Source organism: Mustela erminea, chromosome 4 (assembly GCF_009829155.1).
Source record: "Mustela erminea isolate mMusErm1 chromosome 4, mMusErm1.Pri, whole genome shotgun sequence".
NCBI classification, from domain to species: Eukaryota; Metazoa; Chordata; class Mammalia; order Carnivora; family Mustelidae; genus Mustela; species Mustela erminea.
In genome coordinates this window covers 5,034,682-5,047,261 of record NC_045617.1, presented here as the reverse complement: position 1 = coordinate 5,047,261, position 12,580 = coordinate 5,034,682, and the positions used below count along the sequence as shown (strand labels likewise).

The 12,580-nt window shown below is 35.7% G+C and overlaps 1 protein-coding gene across 7 annotated transcripts in view; it reads left to right on the top strand.

The window, feature by feature from the left end:
• QKI (QKI, KH domain containing RNA binding) overlaps positions 1–11,973 on the top strand; it is a 155,419-nt gene extending 143,446 nt beyond the window's left edge. Inside the window, exons 5-8 of one of the 7 annotated variants that reach the window (XR_004284460.1) lie at positions 2,562–2,649; positions 4,027–4,326; positions 6,262–7,125; positions 11,196–11,973. Coding sequence is in view for 6 of the 7 variants with exons in the window: in XM_032337970.1 (XP_032193861.1) it covers positions 2,562–2,649; positions 4,027–4,326; positions 7,051–7,125; positions 11,196–11,212 (480 nt within the window). In the remaining variant the exon portion in view is untranslated. Of the gene's footprint in view, positions 1–2,561; positions 2,650–4,026; positions 4,327–5,041; positions 10,614–11,195 lie in introns of those variants that run through there. The other 6 variants (XM_032337970.1, XM_032337968.1, XM_032337967.1 and 3 more) reach the window with 6 other exon arrangements.
• The last annotated feature ends 607 nt before the right edge of the window (positions 11,974–12,580 follow it).

The window sequence follows — 12,580 nt, the reverse complement described above, 5'->3', positions numbered from 1 at the left end:
ATGAGTGTGGTTAAATTGTTATCCAAAAAAACAGTTGGGTGAGAACATGCATTCCAGTCCGTCTTCCCTCTGCGGCACTCTCCGAGACAAGAGGTCACGTAACTTCTTCCATCTTTATTTCTCTTACTTGATGACATTTTCAAACACGTACCATTGTTTCACTGTTGAAAGTAATGAAGGTATACCTATTGCTTTTCTTTTTTTTTTTTAATGTAGAGTATAATTTATATGTTTCTGATACTCCGTTACTATGTATAGACTTAAATTTGAAGTGATTTGGTGAGATTTTAATATCACTAGCTTTCAGGGAACAAGTTTAAGGAGTTTGGGTTAGATAATGGATTGCTAATTTGTCCCTTTTGCTGATGCTTTTCTTACCATTAACAAGTAATTGCTGTGGCTTTCAAAGAAATCCTGTTAACTTTTTTCTCTGTCATCGTTGTACATGTTCTTAGGGGTCAAGGAATAGTGATTCCACAAGCATTCAAGTCTCCTCTGTTTTTTCCTACAAAGTAGGTTTTTGAAAAGTTGTCAGTGACACCTGAAACTTTATCTTCGTGATGTTTTCATTCATCTTTTTAATTCTTTGTGGTTTGTTAAAAGCTAATTTAGCAGTTCTGTTTACTATAAATAATAGTACCCTTTTTGCTGCTGTAGTGCCAAGGACAGGGTTTTGTGTATCATTGACAGTTGCAGTAGGGATGGAGGACAGACAAGCTTGTCATGTGGTCCTGCTCCTTTCTGAATCAGGTCAGAAAAAAGTGTCATTGGGTTACTTTGTTTTTAAATATTAAGTACTGAGGAGTAGATACCGCATAATACATGTGAGGAGTACATAGTTCCGCTGTCTTCTAGCATCGTCTTCAGGAATGAACCTTGGTAAACGGACCTTCATCTACTGCTTTTTTTTGCTGTCGCTAATGCTTACCCTACAGGATTTAGACATTTGAGATTTGGAAATAAAGTTAAAAGATTTTTTGTACCAATCATTTAGAAATACTAGCAAAAATAGCTTGTGGGACAGGGTGAATGGGTATACAGGCAGTGATAAATAAGAAATAGGCTCTGTTCTCCAGGAACTTACTTTGGTGGCGGTGATGTACATGAAACTAGAACTCAAGGTAGAAACAGTATAATCTAAGGAGGGCCCTTTGAGAAGGTAACATTGAGGTTGGGAGTTTGCAGAGAGTAGGTAGGGTTTAGGAGGGTAGAGCGGAGTGCAGAGGAGCGTTCAAGGGACGGAAGTCGAAATACGCACAGAGACGCGTAACAGGGACTGACGGGATTGATTGACGGTAGAAGAAAGGTGTACAAAATAGTGGAAAACTAATTGCTTTACCTTGAGAAGATAATTTGGGCCCAGATCCACAGATAGCTTAAATGGTTTATATTTTTAGATAGCAAGAAACTAAGAAGGGTTTAAGACATAAAAATGTTAAGGAACATTAAGAAGAAAAGTTGTGTTTGTGCAGTTAATCTTACCCTTGTATAGATTGATTGGAGAAGAGATACCATTAACATGAATACTGTGGTAGTTTTGGTAATACACCAGTAATGACCAGAACAGGGGTGACAACAATCGACAGAAAGGGTGGGGCAAGTCCAAGGTAAACGGGCCGGCCAGACATTCTGATGGTCAGAGACAATCCTGGTGTTCAAAGCCTGTCACTGTAACATAGTTGTTAAGAGCTTTTACTTTTTTTTTTTTTTTAAAGATTTTATTTATTTGACAGAGATCACAAGTAGGCAGAGAGGCAGGCAGAGAGAGAGGGGGAAGCAGGCTCCCTGCTGAGCAGAGAGCCTGATGCTAAGTTCGATCCCAGGACCCTGGGTCATGACCTGAGCTGAAGGCAGAGGCTTTAACCCACTGAGCCACCTAGGCGCCCCTAGAGCTTTTACTTTTAAATGTCTCAGGGGTTAGACAGTGTATCATACGGTGGCCCTAAAGATAGATTTGCTTTAGAATGGTGATAGTATTTACTAATTGAGAGGAGACAGGAATGTTGGCATAAGACAACAGAATATATATTCAAATTTTAGAAATTCTTATGATTGTGATTTTATTAAAGCTTCCTTTTTGGAAAATTAAACAGAATTCTCATATGTGAATACCACCCTCATATATTACATGTTTAAAATCCCAGTTTGGTGGGTCCTGGGGAGGGGGTTGTGTGTTTTTTTGGTGCATTGTTGGTGCCTCCCCCCTTTTAATGAGCACATTGAGTTTCCGAATGTGCTACAGAATGATGGTTAAGAGAAGAAATACACTACATTTAATCTTGACTAACATTTACTCCATTTAGCTAAGCTTTGGGGGGAACTTTAATAAATCAGTGTAGTTTACATAAAAAATGTCCACATGGAAATAAATGTAGCTAGTGGCGGCTGAGGGTATTCTGGGTATCAGTATGTAGCACCTTTTGGTTCTGTGCCCCCCCCCCCGCTTTGAGTGAAGCCGGTGGCTGTAGTCACATACTCCTTATGTAAGGTTTGGGAGTAAAGACGACTCGTGACGGACGCAGCCCATCTTAAGTGCCTACTGCTCTCATGTTTCCACGCAGGCAGAGGGAGAAGACAGCCTGAAGAAGATGCAGCTGATGGAGCTTGCGATTCTGAATGGCACCTACAGAGACGCCAACATTAAATCACGTAAGCCTGAGACTGAAGTCCATGGTTAGAGCCGCAGCAGCCGCTGGGTCCACAGACCTTTCTCCTTTTGGCAGCACAACACACGATCAGTGAAACAAAGTGAAGATTCGAAATAATGGTCACTTGAGACGGGACTGACAGTCAGTCCCATTTTTACGGTTTTCATGAATTGGGGACATTCTCCTTTATTTTATGTCAGCATGTCTAACTAAGTTTGGGGTTTATAAACTTTATTGTTCTGGTGAAATTTCAACTTCTAAATTCAAGAGTTTCAGGAAATTTCCTGTTCTGTTAACTACAGATTTAAGGCTTCTAGCTTATTTTGTTATATTTATACAAAAGACAAAAAAAATTTTTTAAACTTTTTTTTTAAACCATATTTAATTTGGAGTGTGTCTGAAAGCAGTGACCCTTCTGTCAAATTCTGTCCTTTGACCTTGCTTGCTAATGTTCCCCTCCAGTTTTTTCTCTGTTGATTTCAAATGTGAATGAGTTCACAGAGAGCAGTAGCTGATACACTATTTTTAATCCCAGTTTTCCTTTAGATACGTCTCTGGATGCTTTCATAAACTTAAAGAAGATTGCTGTTTTACATTGTGAGGGAATTAAAGCTTCACAAGTCTTTCAATGAACATAATCTTCTACTTAAATTACTAGCTTTTTTTTTTTTTTAAAGAAGTAGAATTTTAAAGTCCTATCCCACTTTCCAAAGTAGAGGCACTTTAGTGGGTTCAGAAGTGGTTGCTTTACAAAATGGAGTAGATCATTAACAGTCTTATATTTAGGAGTGGGACATTTTTTAATATTTTTCTATGAAGTTCATTACAGATGCAAGAAATTTATATAAAAGTAGTAGTTAGTAGGTTAATACGTAAAAGTTACTCTTTTCTTAATTTGAAACTTAAGCTATCCTATTAGAAATAAGCCAAAACTGTATTTCTGTGGACTCCAATTCCAAAAAATTTTTAACATCTTTTAATGCGAGTGTTTTCATGTGCTTCTGCATGTATCTTTAGTCTCATGAGATCTTAAAAAATAGATACATCAAATATATGAACTAAATATAACCTGTATTAATGATCTCATCCCTTTTTTTTGTTTTTTATTTTTTGTTTTTTGTTGGTTTTTTTTTTTTTTTAATTTTTACAGTGGCTTGTTGATTTTTGCACATGTATTCTTAATCACACTGGGAAAGGGGAAGCTGTTTGCATTTGATCAGTGTGCTTTGGCATTTTGTGTGATCAGCGCATGTACTAATGATTTCCTTTTATTTTTCTTCTTTCCTGCTTTTCCTTTCTTTTTCCTACTTCCCTCTCATTTTCCATATGTTATACTGCTGTCTCTACACTTCCTCCTACATTTCTTTGCTTACTGTAGCAGCCCTTGCCTTTTCTCTTGCAGCAACAGCCCAGGCTGCTCCAAGGATTATCACTGGGCCTGCGCCTGTCCTCCCGCCAGCTGCCCTGCGTACTCCTACGCCAGCTGGCCCTACCATAATGCCTTTGATCAGACAAATACAGACCGCTGTCATGCCAAACGGAACTCCTCACCCGACTGCTGCAATAGTTCCTCCGGGGCCCGAAGCTGGTTTGATCTACACACCCTATGAGTATCCCTACACGTTGGCACCAGCTACATCAATTCTTGAGTATCCTATTGAACCTAGTGGTGTATTAGGTAAGTTGTTCTCCCCGTGTGGCTGGCGGTATTTTTCTTCATAACTTCTGTGCCTCAGACTTTGAAATGATTGCATTAGCTTTAGAGAGGCAAGACAAGTTTCCATTAGGAAGACAGAAGCCTAAAGTTTGTTTTATTTCGGCCTCTCTTAATGGCTCCCCTTTTAAGGAATTGCACCTTAAATTTGCTTGGATTCTCTTTGATAACTCAAATTCACTTTGGGTAAATCAGTTATAAACATTTTAAACAGAAAATACTTTTTACCGGTGCCATCACTGAGGTCATTCTGAGTTTGGCCTGTCCCCCTCCGTTGGCTGCACTGCCTGGAGTTAGATTCCTTTCATCTTAAGGAGGTACTTAATTGTCAGCTAAATTTTAAGTTTCTGTGTGGGAATATTTTGAGATCTTTTTTTAAAACTTACTGTCTGTGTGTTTTCTAATATTTATGATCACTTAAAATATGAAAGAGACCTGGTAAATTAATTGGATTCTTCAGGTTTTCCAGTTTTTCTCTTTCCAGTTTTAGTTACTCTCAGTCATAAGAGAAACTCCTCTGGTTTCAGTAGTACAGTATGGAATCGATAAGTAAATACCAAGTCACTGTTACAGAATCACATTTGAGGCAAAAGTTAAGATCATACTATGAACGCTTGGTTTTACATGAACAGAAAGTGGTGTGCTTGAAAAAGACATTACTGATGCCTTTTTTTTATAGAGTGGATTGAAATGCCAGTCATGCCTGATATTTCAGCCCATTGACTTGCTGGATGAAGGACTAGAATACAGCAGCTGTTCTAACACGACCAGTCAATGTGGGACAAACTGTTTCCGTGCTGCCCCTTTGTTTTACCAGACAGAATTTGAATCCTTTTTTTCCTTGAATTGTATATGACCTTGGTGCTGCATGCGTGCTGTTGACTCTTAGGACTTTTGATCTTTTAAGGTTTTTTTCCAGCATTAATACTGATTTATAAAAATTTGGAAGTCTTTAATGAACCCGGACACTAAGATTCCAACTTGAAAATTCGCTGTTCAATTCAAGAAAGCCACAATGCTCTGTATGTTATCTGTGTGTGTGCACGCACTCAGGTGCCTTCTGTTTCATGAGCAAATAGGTTTTATTGTACATGTGTTCCGTTGATCTCTAAATCATTGTATAAAGTATCACAGGTCAGAATTATACTATAGAGGTGTTTATGAGAGGCTTGTTTCTGTTGCACATTTCTTGAAGCATTTTTAAAATAACATGTAACATGTAACCTGTTTACGTTTTCCTTTCTGTTAACGCTCTGTCCTGTGGCCCATGCCTGCTGCTCTCCCCAGGGCTCCTCTCTGCTGCACGCACAGCGTCTGTTCGAGGAGCTGGTTGCTTCCTGCGCGGCTGGCGCTCTAGCCACCAGCTGCTGTGCCAGCACGCTCACTGCGAGATCTCGCTGATTTTGCCTCGTGGAATTATACTTGTCTAAGATTAGTATATCTAAAATGAAAAAGGGGTGATGGACCACTTTACTGCTTAGAAACAGCAAGAGGCACTGCAGTTTCTCATTTTCAGCACTGTGTTTTTTCTTGTGTTGGGAAATTTTTATTTATAATACTTAATTATTCAACTGACAAAAGCACAATGTACAGATCCCTAATTGGCATAAACTAAATGACCAAAATGACCAGTCCTATTTCTCGCTTTGCCACCTAAGCAGTAAAACATGACCTTGAGCACTTGGAGAACTGAGAAAATTATTTCAAATTGCTAAGTTATAATAAATTTGCACACAGATAACATGCATGATATATCAAGCCTCACATCATATTATTTTAAAATAAGCAGTGCCCTTCAAAACAGATGCAGACATGTGTGTTGGTGGTAGTGAGGAGATTGGTATTAGCATCAAATCTTCATTGATGACTAATTTTTAATTCCCTTCCTTTTATCTTTAGGTATGGCTTTCCCAACGAAAGGCTAAGAATTCAAGAACGGTCTTAACTGAACCCTCATCAGATCTGAATTTAACAAATGCTTAGTCTCAGCAGCCTCCGGGGGGGGTTGGGGGGGAAGCTTAGCCTAGCAGTCAGTGACTTACTTGCACTTTTTGCACACTGATAGAAAGTAAAAGTATGTTATTAATTTGGTTTAGTCTGTAATCTTACAAAGTAACGGTAATTTATAAAGGAGTGTATAGTAGTATACTGACTGCTAAGTGTACTATACTGTTTGCTTTACTAATCACCTAATTCATTGCAGTTCATACTTATTGACTCAAAGTTTAAAACCACAATCTGTAGGCTTTAAGAATTGCTTTTAAACCTTTTTAAGTGATAAACTCTGGAAGTGGTCTTAAGGTTAGCAGATAATTGTCAGTATTAAACATGGCATTATTTAAGTGGTCCTGCTGCAAGAAAGGCACTTCAGTGAATATGTGAATAGTAAAGCTTAAATATGTTTGGATCTAATAGAGTTGATGAAATACTGTAACTTGGGATTGTGAATGAATGGATAAAATAGGTTAAGGCCAAGATATTTGAAATGAATGCAATATTAATAGACGCATATATACACAACATGCTATGGTTAATTTTAAAACTACTGTGCCTTAACGTGTTTCTTAAAATGAAACTTTTATAGTAAATGAACATTTGAAATCCATTTTGATAAACCTGCTGTTAATGTTTGTTTTTTTCCCTTGTGAATGTTTTCTAACTTTGTCTTGGTAATTGCAATTTAACTAGGTGCGGTGGCTACTAAAGTTCGAAGGCACGATATGCGTGTCCATCCTTACCAAAGGATTGTGACCGCAGACCGAGGTTAGTTTAGTTCTGCAGTTCTTGTTTATAAGAAATGCGTTGGGTGTCCATAATATTTGCAACACCACACCTGATGGAAAAATATAACTGCTTACCTGCACACCATTTCTTTTCTTTTTCTAAATTGATTTGTCATAATTGACAGATGTAAGGGTTGGGATTTTTTTTTTTCTTTCTTTCCTTTTCTTTGTTCTTTTCCTTTCTTTCTTTCTTTCTTTCTTTCTTTCTTTTTTATTTTTGCTCCCTTCCTATTTTAACTTATTAAATCCTATATTAGTATGTACTGTGATATATTCCTACTAAAACATAAATTAGTCCATTTGGGGAGCTATTAAATTTTGATGTCACCTTAATTATTTTTCAGTCGTAATTTTTGCTAAAATTTACCTTTTAATTGTTCTGAAATTTTGGGTTGGTTTTGCAAAAAGAACTGAGCGGATGGTGCTTTAATGAGAGAAGTAAAGGAATATATGCCTCCTGTGTCCTTGTGGAGAAAACTGAAGATTTAGTTTCCATTTTCCTCTTTCATAAGATATTTGAGCCACTGTGTGAATGTGAGGTCATACATGTCAGACACTTAGCTGAAATCAACAAAGCAAGGACCGTGAAGATCATTTTGATGCAGTTGGTGGTTTTTTGGTTTTTTTTCTTAAATAAATGAGAAAATCAGTTCCCTTTTATTCTTACATTATCCTGCCAAAATGGATCCTTTGATTTTGTCATTTGCTGCTAAAATATATTATCTGAAGGTAAACTGTCTCTTAAAGTTCTATGGAGACGTGAATCCAGCTTTGAATATGCTTTTTTGACTAACCTGTGACTGGAAAATAAGTCTTCATTTTTCTCCTTTTCAGCATTTGTAATTTGTGTCCTATAAATGCCCTTGGACCCTTTTATAAATTATTTATGTTTTTGAGGAGTAATATTTTCGGTTTATTGACATTGAATTGTTTTCTAAGTTAGTCATCACAGGATAAAAATCTGAAGCAAGGTAGAAAAAGATTTTTTTCAAGCTTCTGTTATGGCACATTTATTACTAATTAAGTTGATCAAACTCTCTAATAATTAGTGGGAAAAGTGATGGAATTTACACTCCTGTGCTACATCTGCTCTGAACTTATGAACAACCTACCTGCTTCACATGGTTCTTCTGAGTCCTGAGGATAAATACTGGACACAGCTGTTGTCCACATCAGAATAAAATACTTTCCAAAGACATGGATGACATTTATTTAGCATCATACGTAACTAAAGAGCCTTGAATTGAAGACTTCTAACTAGTACATACATTACTTGTGATTATTCAGTGAACAGTATAATTAGACCCCAAGCTCAATGATGATCTGTGACAATAACGCACCTTGTAGGTGTGTCATGTACAAGTGTATACACCACCTTCTTGCAGAACAAGCGTCCTAGTGAAGGAGGAAAGTTTTTTTTAAGCTATTTTGGATTTAAGGAAACGGGATAATTCCATGAATAATTTGAAGCTTTTTTTTTTTTTTATACTGTTAATGTCTGAAATAGTTTGAAAGAGTATTTTAAAGTAGTTTTTATTTTATTAATCTTTCCCTTCCTGCCCCTTGTAGGAGATTTTTCTTAATTTTAACACAGTAATTATTGGTTACTCAATGCAGTGCCTTGAGATAGTTGAAAATACTAGGAGGATTTTATAGTATTTGGAAATGACAACACATTCCATGCGTGGCTCTTTTGTAGTTATATGTGTTTTTGATTAGTCTTGTCATTTTACCCAAAATGCAATGTCAGCAAACCGAAATGCTACCTTTTTTATTTTCTTTAAATAACAGAATACTTGTATACTGCTGTTACTATCACTGTATGCACTCATTGGGTCTAAGGGAGGTGTCCGAAGTCCTTCATTTAAATTATTTTATGATACTACTGTTTTCTCTATTTTTGAGGTGTTTTTTTTTTTTTAATTTTTGAAAGGAAGAATAATATAAGCATTCATTTAATGCAGGAAAACTCAGCCCTTGGACATATAACCATGTAATTTTATATAAGTATTTAGAGTACTACATGGTTGACAGATATATCTAGTTCTTTACTAAAAATAAGCCCACTTCTACACATATTTCTAAATTGAATTTAAAGCCTGTAAAAGACCAACTGACTTTTTCGTTGTAATGAACCATAAGTGATTTTGCACAGCTGATACACCTGTGTGTACTGTAGGAGGCCAGGACTTGGCAGAGGATGTATTCTATCTAGGTGTACTGGTATATTTATATAAGTGCTAATTTGCTTTGTTTATATATTCCACACATACAAACACACACACAAAATAATCAGAATTTTTCTGAGTGATGATTTTATAAAAATCATCATTATATAATTTGTATAAGAAACTTAATGCAAATGCAATTTTAATCAAAATTTAAAGTAATATCAAAAATGCTTTAAGGTTCTGTATTTTGGGAGTACTTCCTATGAAGTGGTATGACTACATCGTGTGAAATATTTATTTTCTTTAATTTTGGAATAGCAGTTTTTATTTTAAATAAAATTCCACTTATTTTTAAGAAATTCAGGGAAGATTTGGTCTCATTGAAGATACAGTATTTTTGTAGTATTTATAAACTATCCTAAATGATAGACTCTAGAAAGCATTTTTGTTATATGAAAGTAAACCAGTCCATTATATAGATTATTTCAAATAACTCTGTGAACATTATACCTACTGGGTTATGATTTATGAAGTGGCATGGAACCTACCTTTGCACTGAGTATTTTTTTCATTCACATCTCCTCTGCCTTAGTCACAGTGGCAACAGTACAGAAAATTCTCTCAAACCTCAGAATATAGTAGAAATAATTAAGCTGTTGAATGAGTCTTAAAAATCATACTACTGTTAAGTGGACCAAGTTTGGTGAAGCAGAATGTGACAAAGGTTGATTTATAAGGAAGGAACAACTTGAGGACACTGGGGACGATAACTTTCCACTTGAGAACTACTTTATGTTTTACTGTAATTTTTTAATTTTTTTTGTTCTGTTTGTTGTTTTGCAAAAGAAAATAGTATTTACAGGTGGCTTCTTTTAAAATATAAAATATAAAGCAGGAATGTATATGAAATGTCAGATTTTATTGTATTTGCAGAGTATTAGCTTTGAAATTGAATAAAGAAAGCTGTTTGTAGTTTTAAAATGCCTTATTGGTATCAATTAGAAATTTCTTCTATTTTTTGATGTACTTAGAGCTTTTTGAGTATAGAATTTTAAATGGCAGGATTTTACAGTGTTTACATGCAAGTGCATTTTATAAGTGTTCTATATGTGTAAAATAGTATTTTCAACTAGAAAGTGTTGGCTAGCTCAAAAGGCCTGGCCTTTTTCTGGTTCCCATGATGTTGCCTACACTGCTAGACTACAGTTTAGTATTGCTTTGTATCATAAGGCCAAGAAATTCCATGTTGTTTGTAAATAGAATAATTGAAAAAGCAATAAACATTTATTGAACAAAAGAAACCTTGTTTGGCCCAGAGTTTATGTTGAACCAAATTGTTCACAGAAATTTAAATTTCTTTAGACTCATTTCTGTTAATCATCAGTTATTAATAATCACATCCATTCATTAATAGTTGCTTTAATGCTTGCATCTGAGAGAGTACTAATGCTTAATAGCAGTCAGATACTGATAACTGCACTGACTGTTTCAGAATTCTGTATATCAAACCTATTCATTGTTCTCCAGTTTCCTTCATTGACTGCTACTAACTATTAGTTGTTAGTTGTATTTATTTCTATTTTTTCTTGTTAACCAGTTTTTTTGTTTTTTGGTTTTGTTTTTTTTTTGTGGGATTGGGCTCTCCTTCATTTGTTCAAATCATGATACGAAACTGTCATGATTTTTATTGTATTCTGTAGATGGTGTCAGTCAGTTTGTCAGAATTAAACATGCTTTTTTTTTTATTAGTTGTGATTAGTTTTTCATGTTGTCATTAAGCCGTCACTAGCTGAAACTAATCTCTTCTCTATCTTTTCTTTTCTTTTTTTTTTTTTTTTGTTTTTTTTTTGTTTTTTTTTTTTTGTTTCTAACCACCCAGCCGCCACCGGCAACTAACCTATGACCTTCTGACCTCTGAACTCTTCACCCAATGATGACCTGACCATGCCTGCCTGCTGATCAGTTAACTGGTAATCGCCTTTGCTTGCCTGTCGTCAGTGCAGCGAGCTGAGGCACTTGTCCGTTCGTCTTACCATCTAACCAAACAAAAGACAAAGAAATTGTTGTCCTCCAGTTCAGCTTTCGGTTTTTCTTTCTGTTTGGGTGAAAGTGGTTCTAGAACCTGCACTGAATAGTAGTAAAGCAATAAGGCCCAATTCATCCCACAGCACTGATCATCTTCTCATGCCCTGCCCTCAGCGAACGGTAAGAAGGCCTCACTTCAGGAGGGGAGACAGATGGCCCTTAACTACTCAGTGACAGAGGCAGTTACTGTGAGAGACTTCTAGGAACCTTCTTCTCATAGCGAGTCACAGCTCTCTGAATGTACTGTGTGATGATGCATCATGCATGAACCTTTGGTCAGGGATGTCATTGGTGAAGTGATTTCAAAAAGTATTCAAAATTTGATACGCTGTTTAGTCACTACAGTGCCCTCAAAGGGCAGAAGTTGCAGCCTTTTTTATATTGCCTGCCAAAATTTGAAGTATTAGAAGTGTGCCATGAGAGAAAAAACTTAACAAGGAATTTTGAGAAGTAATGCAAAGAGCAAAACTGCAACACTATTTTTAAAAAGATAAATATCTGAGTTAAAATTACTGAACCTTTATTTTACAACCTCCTTTAAAAACTATACGAGAACAAGGTACATGCATTATGTGTCACATTACTGGGCAAACTGTTCAAATATTTTTTTTAAACCTCCCTGTATAGAAAAAAAAAAATCATTAAGGATGTAAAAGCCATGCTTGCCTATTTGCTGTATACATGTAATGAAATTGTAGATAAAGTGTAGTGCATTGAAACAAATGAACAAAAAGTAGATACTTTTACTATACAAGGGTGCTGGTGCAGAAAAAATATATATATTTTTGGAAATGTAGCATTTTATACTTTCAAGTGTTATAAAAAAAAAAAAAAGAAAAAGAACAAAGAAACCCTTTATTTCATTAAATGATTTTTTCTGGTGGTTGTCAAGAAACAAAAGACCAAAAGAGCCTTTTTGTCTTTCTTTTTTATTTTTTAAGTATTGGAATAAGTCTAAAGAAAAGAAAGTGCCTTATTTTCCTTCATGGTCATTTAGTCAAGTGTCTTGTAAGATCAGCTCCTCCCTCAGAATACAAGTTAATGCATGTTACTCAGTCGCCCGCCCAGTATGTGAAAGATTTGAGGGGAGACAAATGAGTTGATGGTTTGAATTATATGATTTTTGCCACGTTACCTTGATAGAAATTTGCCAAATCTGATACTGTGAAAAAATTTGAT